At 43.1% G+C, this 19624-nt stretch overlaps 1 protein-coding gene across 18 annotated transcripts in view; it reads right to left on the reverse strand.

Annotated features, from left to right (window-relative positions):
* Positions 1–19624, reverse strand: part of UNC80 (unc-80 subunit of NALCN channel complex) — a 128611-nt gene that overhangs the window by 24211 nt on the left and 84776 nt on the right. For 17 of the 18 annotated variants that reach the window (XM_088167677.1, XM_088167674.1, XM_088167673.1 and 14 more), the window contains 11 exons: positions 18520–18700; positions 16999–17267; positions 13402–13536; positions 12042–12180; positions 10273–10369; positions 9421–9591; positions 9081–9173; positions 7269–7304; positions 6737–6955; positions 3822–4022; positions 1455–1578 (listed from right to left, as the gene is read on the reverse strand). In XM_088167677.1, the coding sequence (XP_088023803.1) occupies positions 1455–1578; positions 3822–4022; positions 6737–6955; positions 7269–7304; positions 9081–9173; positions 9421–9591; positions 10273–10369; positions 12042–12180; positions 13402–13536; positions 16999–17267; positions 18520–18700 (1665 nt within the window). The remainder of the gene's footprint in view (positions 1–1454; positions 1579–3821; positions 4023–6736; positions 6956–7268; positions 7305–9080; positions 9174–9420; positions 9592–10272; positions 10370–12041; positions 12181–13401; positions 13537–16998; positions 17268–18519; positions 18701–19624) is intronic. The other variant, XM_088167670.1, reaches the window with a different exon arrangement.

Consider the following 19624-nt stretch of genomic DNA (forward strand, 5'->3'; position numbering starts at 1 on the left):
AACTCCTTGAATAATCACCACAAGGAAAGAGCACTTCTAGGGGAGAGTTATTTGTACTGTTTGAGGTGTGTCCCTCAGGAGGAATTAAACCACAGATCTACATATGCCTGTTTCTCACCATGACCAGACACAGCTACGTGATAGGAACAGGGAGAAGGTACCTGGCAGACACCTAAACTTGTGAGAGATAAATGCATGCTTCTTTTCCAAATTCTGCCTGGGGAAAAGGCAGTAAAAGGTTTTTTGCCAAAAAACCAAAAGACAATTTAGAAGGAAAAGAGTCAGAGCCCCTTATTTACATCATTACGGATTATCATTGAGATATTTCCCGGCCTTCCTGGGTGATTGATTTTTGGGCTTCATGGTCTACAACATGATACACCATCCAGTCAGTGCTCCCACAGCTCACAGTGCACCCAGTTCTGACAGCTAAAGGTAAAATACTTGTAGCAGTACAAGTACACGAATGCCAGGTAGCTGCTACCTCGGTTTGGAAGAGGAAGAAGTCTTATGGACTCTGACAGGTTGGAGCTTCCCTGCCCTTGCAGCAATGAATTGACTTGAAGGACAGGAACCTGGCAAAATCTGACATTGCATTTTAGCTAGTGGTCATTGTTTTTAAAGCCCCTCAGAGTACTGGTGGGCCCTGAAATGTTTTTTGTAAGCTGCTGGATAAGGTTTCAACATTTATGCTCTAAGGAGAAAATGTTATAAAACTCAGTAACAATAAAATGCTAATGCAATCTTTTCCCCTTAATTTGTAATTTTGCATCTGGAATGAAAGCATGCTTGTTTGCCCAAGTGTCTGGATGTTAAAGTGGGGCCTTACCCCCAGTGTAACAGCTGCAGAAACACCATGGTCTATCCCTGAGTGATGAGGCAAACTTTTGTCTGTCGTAACACACTTAAGAGCAATAAACTTTACTAAGAGAGAGGGATCTGAATATTGCACAGTGCAAACCTGTAGTAGATCAAGCCAGGGACATTACAAACAGTGGAGTCAATTCACCTTGTAAACCCTTCTGACTATGCAGCCCCCGATGGCCCCTGGCAGAGCAATCAGGGCCCTTCCCCACTGGGGAGGGTAGGTATCCCCAGTGCCCCCCTCTCCCTGCCTCTCCCAGGTGTGTGCAGTCTCCACCACCCCACTCTCCAACTTGCAGCCCTCAGCTCTCAGCTCAGTCTGGCAAAGGTGGATCTTCAAAGTGGTGCGTGGGAAGTAATGGAAAATAAATTGCTTGACCGCTGCTGTCGGTCACTGCATCTCCCCATGCACCACTTCAAAAATGAACCTTCCTATCTCTAGTGTCATCACCTGCAGAGTCCCCTTGTGAGGGGTAAAGGGGACAGGTAAAGTGACAGGAATGGGAATGAACTGTCATCTTCAGTCCAGAGAAATCAACAGCAGGGGAAGGTTTAGCAAAAGTTCATGGGGTTGCCGCTCGGCTACTCACCAGATTGACACAGACATTGATCAGAGACCTAAGGTGAGGCAGGAAGGATATGATAGGCTGCCTCTGAAGTGTCAAACAAACCCCTTCAATCAAACTGCTGGCAGGCTCCCACTCAACCTGGCGCCTGCAATACAACAGTAGGTGCCATTAGCCACGGGCTCCTGCCCCCCACACCAGACGCCCAAACACGGCCACCGACACACAGTGACACCCACAGAGGAGACGTGCCACACAGCCACGATGGCCAGGAGGAGCACAGAGTGTGACAGAGAGAGGACACTTCACCCAGCAGCTCGGGAAGGCACAGAGCCACAGAACCAAAGGTGTTTGAGAGACAAGAAACGCGGCAGAGCTGGCTGGAGCTATGACACAAAGCCTCACAGCAGCAGCAGTGGGGCAGGAGATGCAGAAGAGGAGCCCACACAGTGGCTTCAGGTGTGGGGAAAGGTCTGCTGTGCCAAGCTCCCCTCCATCTCCTGTGCTTGTGGGTGTTCCCACTGACATGGACAGACCCCATCAGCCTGAATGCCCTCGGAGCTCCTCTGCAGCCTGGCTGCTCCACTCGCAGACACTGACTGCCTTAAACTGCCCAGCTGGATAATCTCCACCTCCACCTTGTGCAGGAGGGATGATTCACTCCCCCTCAGCACCAAAGTCCTTCATTCCAGCATCCTTTCTTCCCTGACACTTTGCTTTTTGCGCCAAAACAAAATTTAGAGATTATAGCAGATGCTGAAAGGATTCCCCTTCCTAATCACAAGCAGACAGAGCACAGGTAACATCAAAGTGGTTCACACCCTTCATCTCAGGGCCTGACTCTGCAGCCATTGTGGTTCACAGCCAGCATCTGACTGCATTTACTGGGACAGAAAGACAAAAGGCTGGCACAGCTTGTTCAACCAAGCCTTAAACAACATCCCAGTCAAGCTCTTCAGGTGACTTCTCAGAGCCACATGGGGAATCAAGTGTTCCCTGTACAACTTTTTCTTCAGACCAACATGTATCTCACCTTTGTGCATCCACTGTAACTAAATCCCAGATCAGTGGTTTGTACTTGTTCTTACATGTCCACTGGTTCCAGCAGACGCTGGGTTTGCAGTGGGATGCCCACAGGAGGCAGTGTGTAAGATTCTGATCGTGAGTACCCCAAGGGTTGGCTCCTGGGGTCTGGCACCCAGACCCATCCCCAAGAGACTGCTCGACTCAGTGATGCTTAAATGCAGTTGTTGCATTTGGCCCAGTGGCTTTGCTGTCCTTTTGTCGACAGATGAGTAATTTAAGCCAAGCATAGGTACAGGCATAGAGAGAGAGAATATGAAAGGAATTTTAATTTATGGATGTCCATTCAGCTTACATAAGGAAGAAGGATCTTCAGGAACAGAAACCCCTATCTGCCTTTGAGGCAGAAGAAAGTGTGAGTGGGGAAAGAAGGAATGAATGAGAAGCAGACAAGACATGGCAAAGAATCAAACCAACAGGAGAGGGAAGCACCAGAATTTCTGCCTCTGAATTCCCTACAAGGGTGGAGTTTCTTGAAGCAGGTTAGCCAGAGAAAAGTGATGGATAGTGATGCCAGAAAGAAGAGATCACCTCCCTATTATTTGTTCCATCTTTGATTCCTACTGGGACATAATTCTGATGTTCTCTAACATGATTTGGCTTCTCAGCTGAGACTGCCAATGAAGTGCCATTCAAGCAGTTGAGGACATATGCCCATGAGGGTGACCAAGACCAATGACTCTTTTTACTCCAATCACTGGAAAATTCACAGGTCTGAGTGATTTTATACCACCCAGACTGAATTTGTACCACTGCCTCCAAGCAGGGATGCTCCATAGTCAATACTTCTTGAAGTTGGCAAAGCCTGCATGTACCATAAAGCCACTTTGTGATACACCTGGCTTCCACTAGGCATGGACCTGAAGCAGTTGATGCAGTTCTTTGCCTTTTACTAGGGAGCAATCAGAATCTACTGCACAGCTCCTGACTATTTTTGTCTTTGCAGAGGACATAACAGTATTGCCATGCTAGAAATACTCTTACTGCTGTTCAATTTTCCATTAAAAAACTCACAGCAAAAGTTAATTAAAAGGGCAACGAGATAGGAAAAATCTGAAGACTTCTTTTCAGGAAAGAAAAATTATCTTTCTGAGAGTTCCCTCTTTAGTTGTTAATAACCATACATACCAGAAGACACAACAAAAGCACCAACATAAACACACTTACAGAGCTAAAAACACCTGCAATTTTCTGGTGTGTTGTAAAGGCTCACTGCAACATGACAGCTTGAGGTAGATGACATACCCACACTTCAAGGCTTGCAACACCAGAAACGGACCCCAGAGGGTTTCTAGAGTACCTGCTCACCTCAGGGTAGGCATCTTGTGAATTTTATTGAACATACGGTCCAATCTCTTTAAGATGAGGATCAGGGCAGGTCTCACCGCCTCAGCTGTCCAGTCAGTGATGGGCAGCATCTCCATGATGTAGCGCCGGAGCCCGCGGCTCTCCATCGTCTGCGTGTCGTAGGGAGCCAGCTTCAGCAGGGAATGGGCGATTTCTGCCAGCCTGCAACCACCAGGGGGAGAGAAATACATCGCTCTACAGGCAGGTGCAACACACAGATAGGCACACTACATTTCAGAAGGCTAATATTCCATTATTACAACAGCACGCTGTCTTTATACCCTCTACACAGTTCACACTTTCTTCACTGTTTACAATAGATCAACGTAACGTTGATTGGTGTGAAACCATCTATGCCTGTTTTCCACAAAACTTATTTTTAAAAATACTTCCCCAGCTGCTGGCTTCTTCTTGCTTATCTTCTTCTCTTCTTGGTCTCCAGGCCAACAGCCTTGGTCAGAGAATACTTCTCAAAACAAACCTCATTCATTAACCCTCTGTAGCCCACAGACCAGCTGTGGGTCCTACTATAGAAATAAATACAACTTGCATCTCTACACGCATCCCAATGGACTAGCAGATAAATATTCAGGAGCCTGGTAAAAAGAAAAGGGTGCAAAAGTCAGATGTGCTACTATTTAAATTCTTAGATGTGGTACCAGAGTTCTGTTTTGCTGGAATCACTGTTTATATTTAAGAACATATGAATGGTCTAAATATTATTTTTACATTGACATTAAATGCACCAAGGGAACATAAGCAATCACAGATTTGTGTAGTGAAAACCAAAGTACCTGTGCTGGCAATACGACTACAACATAACAAATGCCTGCAAAATATAGACCCAACATCACCTGTTTGTCTGTAAGTGCTTTAGTTTTGCTCTGTGCTTGTTTTTCAACATTACCACTTTAGGAAGTATCACTGTGTTAAGTATCACAGGTGTTAAATTTTAAAAATAACATATCCATCGGTTTACACAACATATCCTTTGTAGGATTGCTCCCTGCAGTTTTTATTTGTTTCTCCTAAAGCCTCTGCAGATTGTGTTGCTGTTGCTTTTGCCACTCTCCCAGATGGCCTTGTCAATGGCTTTTCTCTGTATTGACTGTGAAATATCATGGCAGCATTTAATTTACACTTGCAGTTTGACAAAAATCTCCTGAAATACTTGGATATTTGTGGTAAGCAAAGACCAGAAATAAAACATGAAACACCAACAGATTTGTATTGGATGATTACAGTACAATCCTATCCATATTGTGGGGGTTTTCTCTGAAATGCATCCAACTCATGGAACATATTGCTATTCTCTTTGTAATCTGCCTAGGAATATCAAGGGTGACAGGTTCCTCAGATTAACCAAAAATGGTATAAAATTGGGTTTTTATCCAGTATATCTTTATTATTCCTTTTAAAAACCTGCTTTGTCCTACTATGAAGTAGGTCTGTTTTCTTAAATGCTGTGAAATTTAAATTATCATATAATGAAGCTTCTTGCTAGCAATATAACACCAGTTCCATGCAATGATATACAAAAATTTCCTTATGCATTATAAAGTGTGAGATCCATTTCATTCAACTTGAAAAATCAATCTCAATTAATCTGCTAGCTTCTTCCTAGCAGAAATAAGCAACCTAGGAAATTCTTATCTTCCTGAAATACTTGGATAAACAGTTGGAGGTACATCTTCCTTTTCAGTGGGTGCAAAAACATCTTTATGACTTTTGCAGACTGAACATTTGACTTTTAAGTGGCTAAAACTGGGTGAGATTAATCCTGTCTGAGGTGACTAGCATATTATCCTGTTTTCTGAAGCCTCTGAAATGGCACCTGTCAGCCTCCCAAGACCATGCCTGTCACATCAGATTCTGATAAATCTGCTCTCTGTGTAGAACTGAGTTTGTCTTAGAGTGGTTAAATCCTGTCAGTCATGTCACTGATACTTATGAATTTATGTAAGGATTGAGATATATTGCTTTTATTTAGAGACAACTATGATTAAGCACTTGAAGTCACAACTCTGATAAAGCAGCTATTTCTAGCACTTTCCAGCAGATGTAAAGGAATCAGAGCATAAGTTATTATCTGCTGTAAATCAATGTCAGTTTTACTGCTATGACCTCTTTTTACTGCTGTAACCTCTGACCACGAGAGTTGAAAAGAGTGCAGTATTTGCCACCTGCTAGTGTAAATGAAAAGCTGACAAAATAATAAGATCTATTCCTTTTTATCCCAGCTATTGCCTCTCAGTAGCAGTTTGTGTTATTTTGTGTTTGCCATGAACAGCAAACTCAGAGAATCAGGTCCAAAATGCTGGGACCATGTGAAACTGGTTTGCTGTGAGCATCCAGCCCACGAGCTGGACTCTGTGCAGCACTTCAAGAAAAGACTTGTGCATCTGCTGCATCCCATGCTGAAGTGCTGGTCCTGTGAATGCCCTCTGTCTCATCATTCCCTGTATTTCAGGCAGTCAGAAAGTGGCTGTTCTGCCTTTCTTGCTGTGAGTTGCTGGCTCAAATGCCACTGGAGAGGATAAAGGTTGTATTCGACCACAGGGGCAGCCCCTCCACCCCTTGCCCTGCAGAGACAGACTGATCTGCTCTGCTCCTTGTTGCCACTTGTCCTGAGACATCAGATGGAGCTGTTTGAGATGGGGGTCAGAATGAGACCAGAGAAAAGCCTAACAAACCTTCTTTACACACAAGCAGAGTCAGTACAATCTAAGGAACATCCAGAACAGCCTCTGCAAGTTTCAGACAAAAACATGCGACCACACAACCAAAAAGCAATTCTATCTGCTATTATGAAAAGGAGCTAAAAGAAAGGAATCCCCCTGAAACTAACAAGTAAAAGCAGAATGCCCGTGGAATACCTCATGTGGGACTTCACATCCAGCAGCTCCAGAGAAGTCACTCGGGGCTCGCCAGCCAGATTCTGCAAAATCTTCAGCCTCGGACCACAGTGCTTGTAAAACTCCGTGCAGATATTCAGCAGTGACTCCCGGGGTCTCCTGAACTCCTCTCTGGCAATTCGTTCATCCAGCTCCTCTCGGGGAAGACCCTGGCCCTCCTCCATTAAGTGAAGGTTCTCCCTGGAGGATACAAAGCAAGACAAAGTGGAGAGTGTTACATGCAGCAGATCATCAGGGATAGATTACAACAACCTCTTCATCTTGTTTTTGCAACAGATGCTTTCCTCTGCAATTGGAAGAAAGGTAGTTGCATCTGCAATTAAGAAACAAAAAAGGGAAGTTATAATCTTCCAAGTCTTGCTAAAAATGTAAATATTTTCTATATGAACTATCCTTGGATACGTTCCCTGAGAAAAGGCTGCCTGTCACAGCAACCGTGTGTGGGAACGGTTCATCACACGTCAGGGGAGACTGGGATAAAATTTTACTGTACCTGATAAAGTGTAGTTTAGCTCCCTGTTCTGGGTACCTGGGAAAACAGAAACAGTGAGGTTGCAAATAGCAACTTAGTAGTGCCTGAACTTGCCTTTCTAAAAGAAGGTGACTCTGTTCTAGCCCAGAGGTTTACGCACCGAGGTCAGGATGGTGTCTTGTGCCACTGGAACAATGCCTGCACATAGTTACTGACCACACTGAACTGCCTTTATCTCCCAACTTCCATCAAAAAACATATTCCTAGAGTTACTGACCTTCTTCTGAAAGGAAAAATTCAGGCTTTAAAACCATAGTTGTCTTTCAAGTGATTTCTCTTATTGATTTTTTAACCCAGTACTCACTCCATTTCACGAAACCAGAGCTCACCAAGTGAAAAGAACACCTCAGAATGGCTTTTTCATTTTATTGTAATTTTCTCTTATTACTTCTTTTTGAGAAAGCATTAATACACACTGAACCACTTGGCTAACGTGTCCAAGGCTCAAACAGTAATCATTCTAACATCATGAGGCTCCTGCTGTTGCTAGCAGATCTCTGTTGCAATGATAAAACAACAAAACAAACAAGTGCAGGAAAACTAGAGCAGTGAAAAATATTTTGGATCAGAGGTTGAATGTGTGATAATTAGAAAAATCTGGAAATGTAAGTCAAGATGCCTGACTCATACTGCACTGGGAAAGTCTACATTGTCTGTCAGCAGATATGTATTAACTGCTCTCCAAAATCAGCAGATAGATAATAAAGTACTATTTTCCATTACATCTCATTTTCCTGAGACTGAGCAATCTCACAAATGAAGTAAATGGCATATGTCCACTTGCATATCTGGTTTATCTGGTGGTTTGTCATGTCTGGAGTTTATCTGCTTCTCAGATCAGGGATTGAAAGTCAAAGCCATGTTTTAACCATGACTGAATAGATTTTAAAGAATAGCAGACTTGGAGTTATCAACCAAGATGTGCACACATGTATAAACTGACATAATAGCCCTTTGATGATCCATTCCAGAAATTGATTTCTAAACTACTAGGAAAACTCCAGAAAAACAAAAATCTTTTGCTAGGCTGCAATTCCCCTTCCAGGTCAGCACAAACAGTCAGGTTTTTAGCACAGTAAGGCATAGTCTTGCCAGGAGACAGCAGGGCTGCCTGCTGCAAAGAAAAAAACTTCACAATCCCAAATGCTTGTGGGCAGATTAAGCCCTTCTCTATAACCAAGTAAATTTTCAGCAGCCTTGTCTAATTTGCAGCAGCCTAACTGGAATGGCCAAGGAGCAGAATTAAAGCTCACTGGTGCCATGTCCTTCTTTATTTCCTTCTTCTGTGAGAAACTTCTTTGGTGTTTTGTTTTGTTGGGTTTTGGAGATTTTTTTTTAAGAAGGGCAAGAATATTTCCAGGCATTCTTTTCACTTCTTTCAAGTTGTCAGCCCCTTAAAACAAGGCCAGAAGGATCTGACCCTTTTGCTGGCCAAGCATGCTCTGCCCACTGGTCACTTTGAAGGAAAAAAGCAGAGAATGAGTGAGCTTCAGCAAGCGGCAAAAAATGAGTAATTTATGATGTGTGTCAAATATTTTGATACCCTTTGTATCAAAGGTCTTCTGTTTAGATACTAGAAATCCTAGTCTTGGGTTATCATCAGAAATGCAGAATGTGCTCTTTTGATGGGGCTGTTTTCTCCCACAGAACAATACCCAGAGCACTCCCTCAGCTGCCTGAGGCCAAGCACCATGAGCAATGAAAGAAAAAAAAAACAAAAAAACAAACCCAAAACTGTTCCAAAAAAAATATAAAAAGAAAGAAAAGCCTTACCTGGTGTTCACGCCTGCTGACATGGTGTGGTTTGCAGTTGTGGTTCCTTTATGGCCTTGGTCACATCGACTCATCTGTGGGGCTGTCATAGGCCTGGCAGAGAGAAGGTGAACAGCACACCAAACATTAAATCTAACAAGCACACAGAAATTCTGTTTTTGCTCTGAAAGTTTGCACTAATTTCTCCAAGTCTGAATCTCAACCATTACTCAAGCTAAGCTGCATGCTGTGGGCTCCTGTGCATTCCCTCTCCCCGCACAGACAACCAGTCTGTGCACTAAAAAAAAAAAAAGCAAATAAAACCAAATGCAGGCTCAGCCCCTTGGCCCACGTGTGTTACCTGGTGAGAACTTCTACACTGTACAAGAGTGCCTGCAAAGAGGTGGCAAGGGCACCCATAGAAGCAATCTCCTCACGAGCTGCTGTCCCAGTGTCCACTTGGGAGGTTTGTCTCTTCAGTTTTTGCAAGTAACAGGGAACCAGGGCTTCCAACACCATCAGCATCTGGAGGCTGGAAAAATAACAATACTTAGGGTTTTTTTATTTTATCATCCCTGAGCTCACGTTAGGTAGAAGCTTAGGTTTCTATCTGAAGACTCTGGATCTGTAACTAAGAGTGTGATTTCATTGCTTCTCACTAGAAATCTTGAGCCAAAGAAACAATTGGATTAGGAACTTCAAGGGGAAGCTAGATGATGTATGAAAAAATAATAACAATAATAATAATAATAATACCCCCTGAACTTTCAGGTATCTTCCAAATATGTCATCCATTTGCTAACAAGCATTTTCTCTTCCAAAGACCCTTTTATTCTCTGATTCCCTCTTGCAAATTAACATTTGTACTTAAATAAGTTTATCTTCCTATTCTCTCCAGCTGCCTGTTTCTTCCCCTCCCTTGCTCCTCTGATGACAGAAACCAACAGGATAAGGGGTGGTCCCCACTGGGAAATATGGATTTCACTGGGAAATATTGCTGCCATCCAGCTGAGTGCTGCACCAGCAGCTGGCAGGATTTGGGGCTGGTGCCCCAGGAAGGGGCACCAGGCAGAGGCTTGGCCTCAGAGAAGCCTCATACTTGGAATTCATTTCTGTATCCTCTGCCTCCATTTGCCAGCCTTGCTTTCACATCCCATACACAGCTTTTGTGCCTTTTCTGAGCCTGCACAAATCAAGACGACAGGACAATAACCTTCTGAATGACTCAGGAGCATAAGCCACCACTGTCACACACAGCTTGATTGCTTCACTGATGGAAAAGGTCAAGTCTTCATTCCCGTAGCAGAAGTCTGAGGGAGTAAAGAATTATGAGGTGATTATCACACAATCATACCAAGTATGAAAGGAGCTAACACACTTCCTTTCCCCCCCTTCCCTGTTGCTTGCTTTTCATGTTAACAACACCCAACAGGCTCTTGGGCAGATGAAAATCTGTCTCTGTAGAAGAAACGTGTGCTGCACTCCTACTGCAACCCTACTGCCCAAGAAGTCAGAAACAGCTCTCAGCAGGTCACTCACTGCTGAGCAAAAGGCTACAGAGTCCTGTTTCAAACATCACCCATCAAAAGCTAAGCCTTAAGCTCATGTAAGGCAAGGACACATGTAAAATTAATGATAATTTTTATGCTCCCCATGATTTTATCTTAGATGCTCCAACCACGCAGAAAGCGATGCTGATGCACCACTGATGACAGCTTTACTTCTCAAAAAATCAAGCCCCTTTTATACTTTTATAAAAGTATAAAAGTGTATATATACTTTTATAAAAGTATACTTTTATATATACTTTTATACTATGGCCACATGGCTGCCACCACAAAAGTGACTGTTTTGCTAGTGATTTCAGAAAAAGGTTTCAAGAGCATTTAAGCCACATACTACAAATATCACTTTGGGCATAATCAGTTCCAGGCACTAAGAAACTAGAAAAAATAATATTTGTAAAAGAATAATATTTTTAATAGAACAATAGTCTTGTTTTCAGAAGTTACTTTGTTATGCATGAGCCCAAGTCAAAATTAAGGTCCTAAAACATGTAAATCATAATTCTGATCTTCATACAGAAGATACCAGATACACAACATACTCATCTACAGTCTCATCATCAACTCATACTTGAGAATTTTCAGAGATGTTTTAATAGCTCTCCACAGAAACCTCCAAGATTTTATACAAATGTTTGGTACAATCCACAAAGAGGAAGAAATATCTTCTGTTTCTGTACCACTTTATATTAAAAACTTTCTAAATGATTGTGAAGCATCATAAAATCCCACTTTATTACAAAGCTTTAAGTCTAAGGCCAGACAGGCTTCACAGTGCATCAAGATAACTAGAATTTAAGAGAAGTACAAATTTGGAAAACAAGTTGAAGATCCTTATAAAAATCAGCAAGAATCACAAAGCAGCCAAATTCTTAAACGCAGAATTGCATAGATAACTATCAAGAGACAGAATGTCCTGGATACACCATACAGCTATATATATTCTGCTTTTTGATAAATCAACACCTTCCCAGCAGTTCAGCACTGCTGGATGTCTGAATTTTACCCAACATCATCTACTGGTCACAGTGTGCCCATGGGAGAGGATGATTTTGTTTCCTGTCCATATGGAGCAGAGCAGAGGATGACACTGGTCTTGTCAGCATCATACAGTTTATTAGGCATCTTTATTCTTCACTCACGTGTGTTAGAATTCAAAACGCCTTCTAGTCTCAGACTAGGAGGCTTAAAGCAGAAAAAGCAGCTATAGAATAAAATTAATTAATAATTCCCCTCCCTGAAGTATCAAAAGAATTATGGTAATAAAGCCAGTCTTAAAAACCCGATGAGGCATAGGAAACAGGTAGGACATTCCTAAAGAAGAGAAGGGCTCTGAAGAAATCATGCTGCATCAAATGTCTGTTAAATCAATAAACATTAAACCAGGATTACTGAATGAAGTGTGCTTTACTGTTACCTAATGACTTGAGAGGCTTTTCAGCTTTCACCAGCTCTAAGATGTCCAAGATGTCTGGAGTATCTCCCTCCAAAGACTGCAGCAGGTCAAACAGGCACTGAGCTGACACTCCTTTGCTGCTTCCATTGTTTGCAGCATCCTGTTCCAACGAGAGACATCCGTGTCATCCCAGGAATGTTTATCTGGAGGCGTGGGCAACCTTTGTGTTCGACAAAGGGTCCTCATGGAGTTCAAGAGCTCGTTGTTTTCCACCTGCAAGCCTTGCCTGACTCAACAGACTGATGCTCCAGCGGGAGCACGACCTGAAAACTGCACACAGATCTTTGCTGCCCTGGGAAGGACAAAGATAGGGGTGCTGACAGTGCCCCACTTCAGATTAACATTCCATTAACATGCCAAAAATGCTAGAACATAATTAATGAGCATTTCAAAACCTGGCTAATCTAGTTTTAGACTTGACTAAACTTGGGGTTAAGCTTTTAATTCCTATTGCTGGATTCTAAGAATGGATTTGCATTTAAAGAGTTGTAAGTCATTACTGTCCTTTTATAATGTATTAATACACAGAAATTTAAAATGAGACCACATTTACTGGCCTGGACAGCAGCAGCCTGCTGTCTCAGCACCCTGCTCCACCAAGTGGTGCAGAAATAAGTCAGGATTTGGTTCTGTGCAGCACCGAGTGTTGTCTCCTTGTGACCTCTGATGGGGGGTGGCTGCATGTTTGTGCTTGCACTACTTTATTAGTGGCTTGTGGGTTTTTTTCCCTTTTGCTTAGGATTAAAGTAAGAGAGAGACAGAACTTTTTGTGTTCGGGTTTAGTTGTTTATTCTAGCTAATAGCTAAAAGTGAGCAAAATGGAGGTGAATTTAGTTAGTTACAAGGTTTTTTAAATGCTAAACAGTCTAATTAGAAGTTAACACCTATATAATTTATACTTTTGACTTAATAACTAAACACTTGTGACCTTCAGTGCAGCACTATTTAACTGAAAACTACTGCTTAAAACTAGGAAGAAGAAGGAACAAAAAGGAGAAAGAGACAAGGCCCAAGAACCTTCATCTTGTCCCGTACCTGTTACTATATTCCAAAAATCCTAAATTTCAAACTTTTCACCACGTGACACCACACACTTCTCTTCAGCTACACACTAAACTACACACAGCTAAAAATCACAGAGCTAGTGATTTTAACTCCATCACTCAGTTTTGGAAGCCTTCTCCAAGGCCTCAAGCCAAAAGCAGCGCTCTTTTGGGGGTCGGTGTCGGAAAGCACAGAAAGCTCAGAGCTCCCAGGCTTCAGGGCTCCACCAGCTGCACACACAGCCTTCCCCTGAGACAAGGGAATGGCTTTTACTCACAGGGAACTCCAGGAGAGGGGCCACGCTGGCAAAGAGCTGCAGGATGAAGGGCTTGCGGTGCAGGACGTAGAACTGGCGGCACGCGAACTCCATGGCCTGCCGCAGCTGGGGGTTGCTCTCGTAGTCAGAGTACACCTGGGACACGGGAAAAGGACAGGCAGGCACTGCTCCAGGGGAAGAATTCACCTCTGGAGCCCAGACTGTATCCACTACAGCACTGGCATCCCCATAGAGAGGTTTGTCTAGCACTCTTTTAAAGATGGGGACTGGATCACCCTCCGTGACAAGGACAAAATGTCCTTAGGAAAAAGGATATCCTGCTTTTCATGATTGGACATTCCTCACGTTATTAGTCCAGTATTTTTTTCCTACATATTGAGGTCTATTCCTTCCCTCTCCTTCCTAGAAGCACTTTACTTGTTAGAAGCCAGTTAGTGCTTTCTTTCTGAATCTTATTTTCCACTTAATCAAATCTTCCAGTCCTTTCTCTCTCATCCCTGTCTTCCTGCAGTCTCTTGAGTTAACTGATGCTTCCTCTGAGCTGGATAGAGCCACCATTTCCAGTCAGGACTGCTGCTGATGAAAGCAGAATTACTCCATGTTTTTCACAAGACACAAATCTGTATAATCACCCCAGACTGGCATTTGAGATATTTTTCTCTTCTGTCCTTCAGCAGAGGGATGCTGTTGGTTCATGTTTGACTTCAGATCTATAACTCCAACATTCTGCCCTACAGAGGTGCCACTAAATCAGTTACTTTCCTTCCCATATTCTGTGGCTGATGGTGTGCTGGTTTGGGTTTTTTTGGGTTTTTTTCAGACTGCATCTCTAGATTGTCGTGATAATTTGTACTCCAACACAGTGACAGTGCCACCCACTTTTAAAATATTTTAAGTTTTTTAGAGTGGCATTTCCTTCAGGTCTGGCCATTGAACCATGCAGAGAATATGCTGCCAGTTTGTGGGATTTGTTTCTCAGTTATGGAAACAGTATGAATTCCCAGGAACAACTTCTCTGTGTGAGACCTCTGCAGCACCCTGGTAGGCTGAGAAAAATAGCATAGCTTACCAGCAACATCTCATTTACCTTAGAAAATAGAAATAATTAACTGTATATGCATAAACAAAAGTGGAAAAACAAAAAGAGCCATGTGGGGAAATGCATCAGGAGCTGAGCTTCAATTAGAGGCTGGATCAAGCCCAGGAGTGGTGAAAGAATTGACCACAAACAAACCAACTGATCTTGGGTGCCTGGCACAGAGAAATCAAAGTCTGTAAAACCAAGCAAGCTCAGAAACACTTGGATTTTCTTTTGGAATTGCTTTTTTACCTCCCAGCGGTGGTATTTTAATTCAGTAGTTGGCAGTAATTGAGGGTGAGGATAAGAAAGAATTACAAACTGATTTTTCTCCATATGAAGTGAAAATGAAGGGAGAATCCTTTGCAGGACTGAATGGTTACTGTCGAGGACTTTAAATTATGATTATGTTATTAGGCTATTTTATTTCAAAATGTCTCATTAATAAACCCATGCACAGCTGACCTGGATCCAATTCATACTTATCAAATCATGTGAGGCAGGATATCAGATTTTCCAGTTACTGCAGAGCTTGTTTAGATAGCTAAGATAATCACTGGTTCTAATTATTGTTCTCTATTAACTATGTGAAAATGAACCTGTATAGGGATTCTTCTTTTCTCTATTTGCATTATAATACTAAATCTCTACTTAGACACTGCCTTTGAGCCCTACAGAAATAACCCTTTCTATCTATAAAGAACTATTTTAAAAATTTCATTTTCAGTAGCTGATTTTTTTTCAAGAATCAGTAGGAAAAGAGATCAATTTGTTCATCTCGAAGAGGAACTCCACCTTTGACATTTCCAATATTTGTCATCACTCACAAGAAAAGACAGCATGCAGTTCTTCATAAACATTTTTGAGTTATTTGCATACTTAAAAAGTGAATATAATTTAGTTTCAATTAGCAAGTATTAAATCCAGATATTTCAACTATTTCCCAAACTTCAGCCATTCCTGAAGTAAAAACCATGGAGAGATGCCCAAAGTCCAGAAAAAAAAGTCCAGAAATTTCACATTTCTCTGTGGAAGTACAGAGAAAGGAAAACAGATATTTATTTACTCAGCACAAAGGAGAACAGAAATTTTTAGTAATTTACTCAAGAAGGAAATAGAAAGCTAATTTGGGCCATCCCACTGTTGCCTTCTTGGGGCACCTAAAAGCTCTCATGAGGACTCAGCAGACCAAAGTTTCCCTGTCAAGTGTCGATTCCATCATGGAATCACAGGATGGTCTGGGGTTTAAGGGACTTTGAAGCCCATCCAGGGGCACCTTCCACTATCCCAGGTTGCTCCAAGCCCTGTTCAACCTGGCCTTGGACACTTCCAGGGATCCAGGGGCAGCCACAGCTGCTCTGGGCAGCCTGTGCCAGGGCCTTCTTGCTAAGGTGTGACCTTGTCTTGGAATAATTTTATGGTATTTGTATCCCCAGTCATCTGTACTATTGGTCTTGAGCATTGAGTTCTGCAGCTTTAAGACTAATTCCAAGAGTAAAGGAAAAGAAGTGCAGAGTTTGTTATCAGAAACTGCACTTACTCCCCTGCATCATTCACACAAACTGTGTTGTCTGCAGTAAAGAACAAGAAAAAACTCTCCTTTGCTCTTAGTTTCTACCTAACTAAAACAAAAAAACCTCCCTAAACTGTAGTTTTTTCCCCCTTTTTCTTGAAATTGTTCAAACTTGCTCTGAACTAAAAACTCCAAAAAACACTGGGAGCTCGCACCTGTAGCCCACCAAACCTAGACTGGGCCTTTCCCAGCACTGAAAGAACTAATTACAAACTAAGTAAATTAGGCTGCAACCCACGAGAGGGACTCTTCTAAATATATCATCTCTTTGAAACAGCAAAAAGTTTCGCTGTTTAGTATTGTTCAGTTTTATGCTAAAAAGTTGTGGTTACTGCACTGCAAAGAGAGAGAAAGGACAGCAACACACACGGACCTTTTTGGGGAAAAAGGCCAACTTTATTGTATGGACATCTCGTATTTAAAGTGTGGCTAGGACAGGACAGTAGTTCATTGGACAATTGGGAAAAACATCCTTGGGAGAGTACTTCAGGATGTATCCCACGGGAAAGACACCAGGTGTTAATCTTTATTATGAATTTCACTCTGTTTTTTATCATGTTATCACCCTGGGAGACTCCTCCCTAACTGAAGCTGCAGTCAGCTTGTCAGCCTGGGAATGGAGCTGAGAGTCAGGAGAAATCCAGGCCTGAAAAGAATTCCCAAGCTGTAATTCCCCAGCTCTCTAAATGTGTGTGCCCACAAAAAGTGCCTGTTAAATACACAAAGTTTATTATAAATAAAGTTTTTGTTCCACTTCTCTCCAAAGAACTATCTCCCCAGACTAGCTGGGGGAGGGACCGCTTAAAAAAAAAAAAAAAAAAAGAAAAAAAAAAAGAAAAAAAGGCAATTTGGAGATTTCCTCCCAGATTTTCCCTGCAGCTGGTGTGTGTGAGCAGTGAGCAGGATGCCGTGGAGGCTGAGCAGCATGCTCCTGGGCGTGGCTCACCTGCAGCATGCTGGGCAGCACCCACTGGTAGCCGCTGAGGGAGAAGAGGTGGTTGAAGTGCACGGCCGTGTTGATGACGGTGGCAGCGTACTGCCTCAGCAGGGCACTGTCCTCAGGGTGCAGGATCAGGGCCCCGTTGAACACGTTCAGGAACAGCATGATCTCGTCCCCCCAAGGGAACTCGCTGGGCATGCCAAGGAACATCTCTTCCAGCAGCTTGATCCACAAGCTTTTCTGGAGGGTATCTAGACCGAAGAGCTCTTTCCCAGCTGCGGGGGAGAAGAGCAACACAGTCAGCTCTGCCCACCACAGCCAGCTCACCTCACTGCAAAGAACCATCCCACAACAAAGACCATCCTTCTGCCTTTTTAAAATTATTTCACCCATCCCGTGTTGCTTTAAGCGCCCGCAGGGCTTGAGCAAACCTATAGTAGGGCTTGAGCAAACCTATAGTAGGACCCACAGCTGGTCTGTAGGTTAGAGAGGGTTAATGAATGAGATTTGTATTCTCTGACCAAGGCCATTGGCCTGGAGACCAAGAAGAGAAGAAGGAGAAGAAGATAAGCAAGAAGAAAACCTGAGATGGGAAAAGTATTTTTAGAAAAGTTTTGTGGAAAACAGAGGTGTAGATGGCTTGACACCAATCTACGTTGTGTTGATCTGTTGTAGCCAATGAACAAAGTGTGAACTGTGTAGAGGGTATAATGACAGTGTGCTGCTGTAATAAATGGAATATTAGCCTTCTGAAATGTAGTGTTTATTTGTGTGTCACACCTGCCCCTACAGCGACACAAGCCTTGACTGAAAGCATTGATATGAAGAATGATAAATATCACACAGCTCATTAATCTGCTGGTTGAACACTCTTCCCTGAAAAAGTGGAAGATCTGAGTTTGTACATGCATCATCTGCCTCACACAGAGGCTGTGCAGATTTATGCTCAGTTTTTATGTTCCAGGTGTCCCACCCATTACAGGAAACTGATGCAGAGTTGCAATAATTCTTCTGAAATCAAGAGCCTTTAGGGCTGGTACAGAACTTGCCAATGCTTACCACCGTGCAACAATGGCCTATTTAACATCAGGCTGGAAACTTTACATAACATTACACTCTACTTTACATTCAGAGCAGTTTCTATGTGGACTGTTTCTTTATCCCTGCTGCAGAATTTGCCCAGCCTCCATTGGATGTCGACTGCTTCCTCGAAGCAGATGGCAAAGGACTTAGAACAATCCTTTTTAGATAGTCTCACACATAATTTTAATACTCAATTAAAACTTATTCTCATCTGGGTCCAAAGCAAGTAGCCCTGTCTGGAGAATTCTAAGAGTGAAGCCCTTTGTGCTGCTGTGCTTACAAACCAACAGCTCTGTATCAGTTTCCCCAGGAGGAGAGCTTCACCAGCTTGCACAAAAGCTGCGAGCCTGTGTGTTTCTGTGTTTCTAAGGCAGGTGAAGCACTCACTGAAACCTTCTGGGCCTTGTGCAGCCCTCCAGGGCAGCTGCCAGAGGAGGATCCTACCTTGGGGATCACTGAAGAGCGAGAACTCGGCATCGATGGCGCTCCGGGGGAAGGAAGGCAGGCGGAGCAGATCCTCCTGGAGCATGGACACGTGGGACTGCTTGTGGGCTGGAGGGATCTTCTGTGTCAGGGAGATCAGGAACAGCACCCGCCCCACCTCCTCCAGCTTGCGGGTGAACACCTGGCAGGGGAAACCAGACAAAGATCCATTAGGCTCAGCCTAATCCCAAAGCTCTTTAAAATGTTTATGCACCTCACCAGGTCGGTTTCTACAGCTTTCTCTGATCAGAGGGATGCTGCACTCACGGCTCAGAGGATCATGGTGAAATGCTCAGGGCTGGTGCTGCACCCTCTCGCTAGAATTTGTGTGACTACTGCTCTCCAGCCCAGGTCTGCAAAGATGGATTGTGCTTGTAAAAATGGTTCTAACAACAGTTTCTATTTTCAACTTTGCCACGGGTTTGTCTGTAGATTAATGGAAGCCCCAAGGTGGTCAGAGAGACCTGTATGTTTGTATTTCCTCTCTTCAAAGTCTTACACTGTGGTCAGCCAGAAGTTAGAATTGCTCTCTACCTTCTGGCTGACATCTGGCCATAGAAAGTAGGTGTATAACTGCAAAAGAGAGGCCAGTAAAACAGAGCAGACCAGATCCCGTGTTACTGAAAAGGAGCAAAGTCTTGCTTGATTGCAGATTATCCCTTCTGCTTTACACCAGCTGGGAAACCAAATTCCATTCTACCAGCCTCCTTGAGAGGAGAACTTGTGACTGGTAGGACTACCCAGGCTAGATATTCTATTTCTGTTTTTATGCTAAAAGAAACCATTAAGGCAGAGTGATATTTAGTTCCAGAAGCAGCTGTCTTTGGAAGCAGTTTTGGGACAGCTCATAGCCACTGGGATGAAGCCAAAACCAAAACTTGAAGCATGTGGTTTCACACATCAAAGATCAGGTGACAAAGATCAGCTTCACAGGTCCTGCCTTGCTGTGGCCTTGCTCTGAAGTGCACCCAGCTCAGAATTGGGTGCTCAATCAATCAACCAAAAAAGCAATGAAAAAAACTTTTCCATGGATTGCTGCTCCATGAGTTACTACAGCGTTGCTTTC

This window comes from Sturnus vulgaris, chromosome 7, assembly GCF_052056855.1.
Source record: "Sturnus vulgaris isolate bStuVul1 chromosome 7, bStuVul1.hap1, whole genome shotgun sequence".
Classification (NCBI taxonomy): Eukaryota; Metazoa; Chordata; class Aves; order Passeriformes; family Sturnidae; genus Sturnus; species Sturnus vulgaris.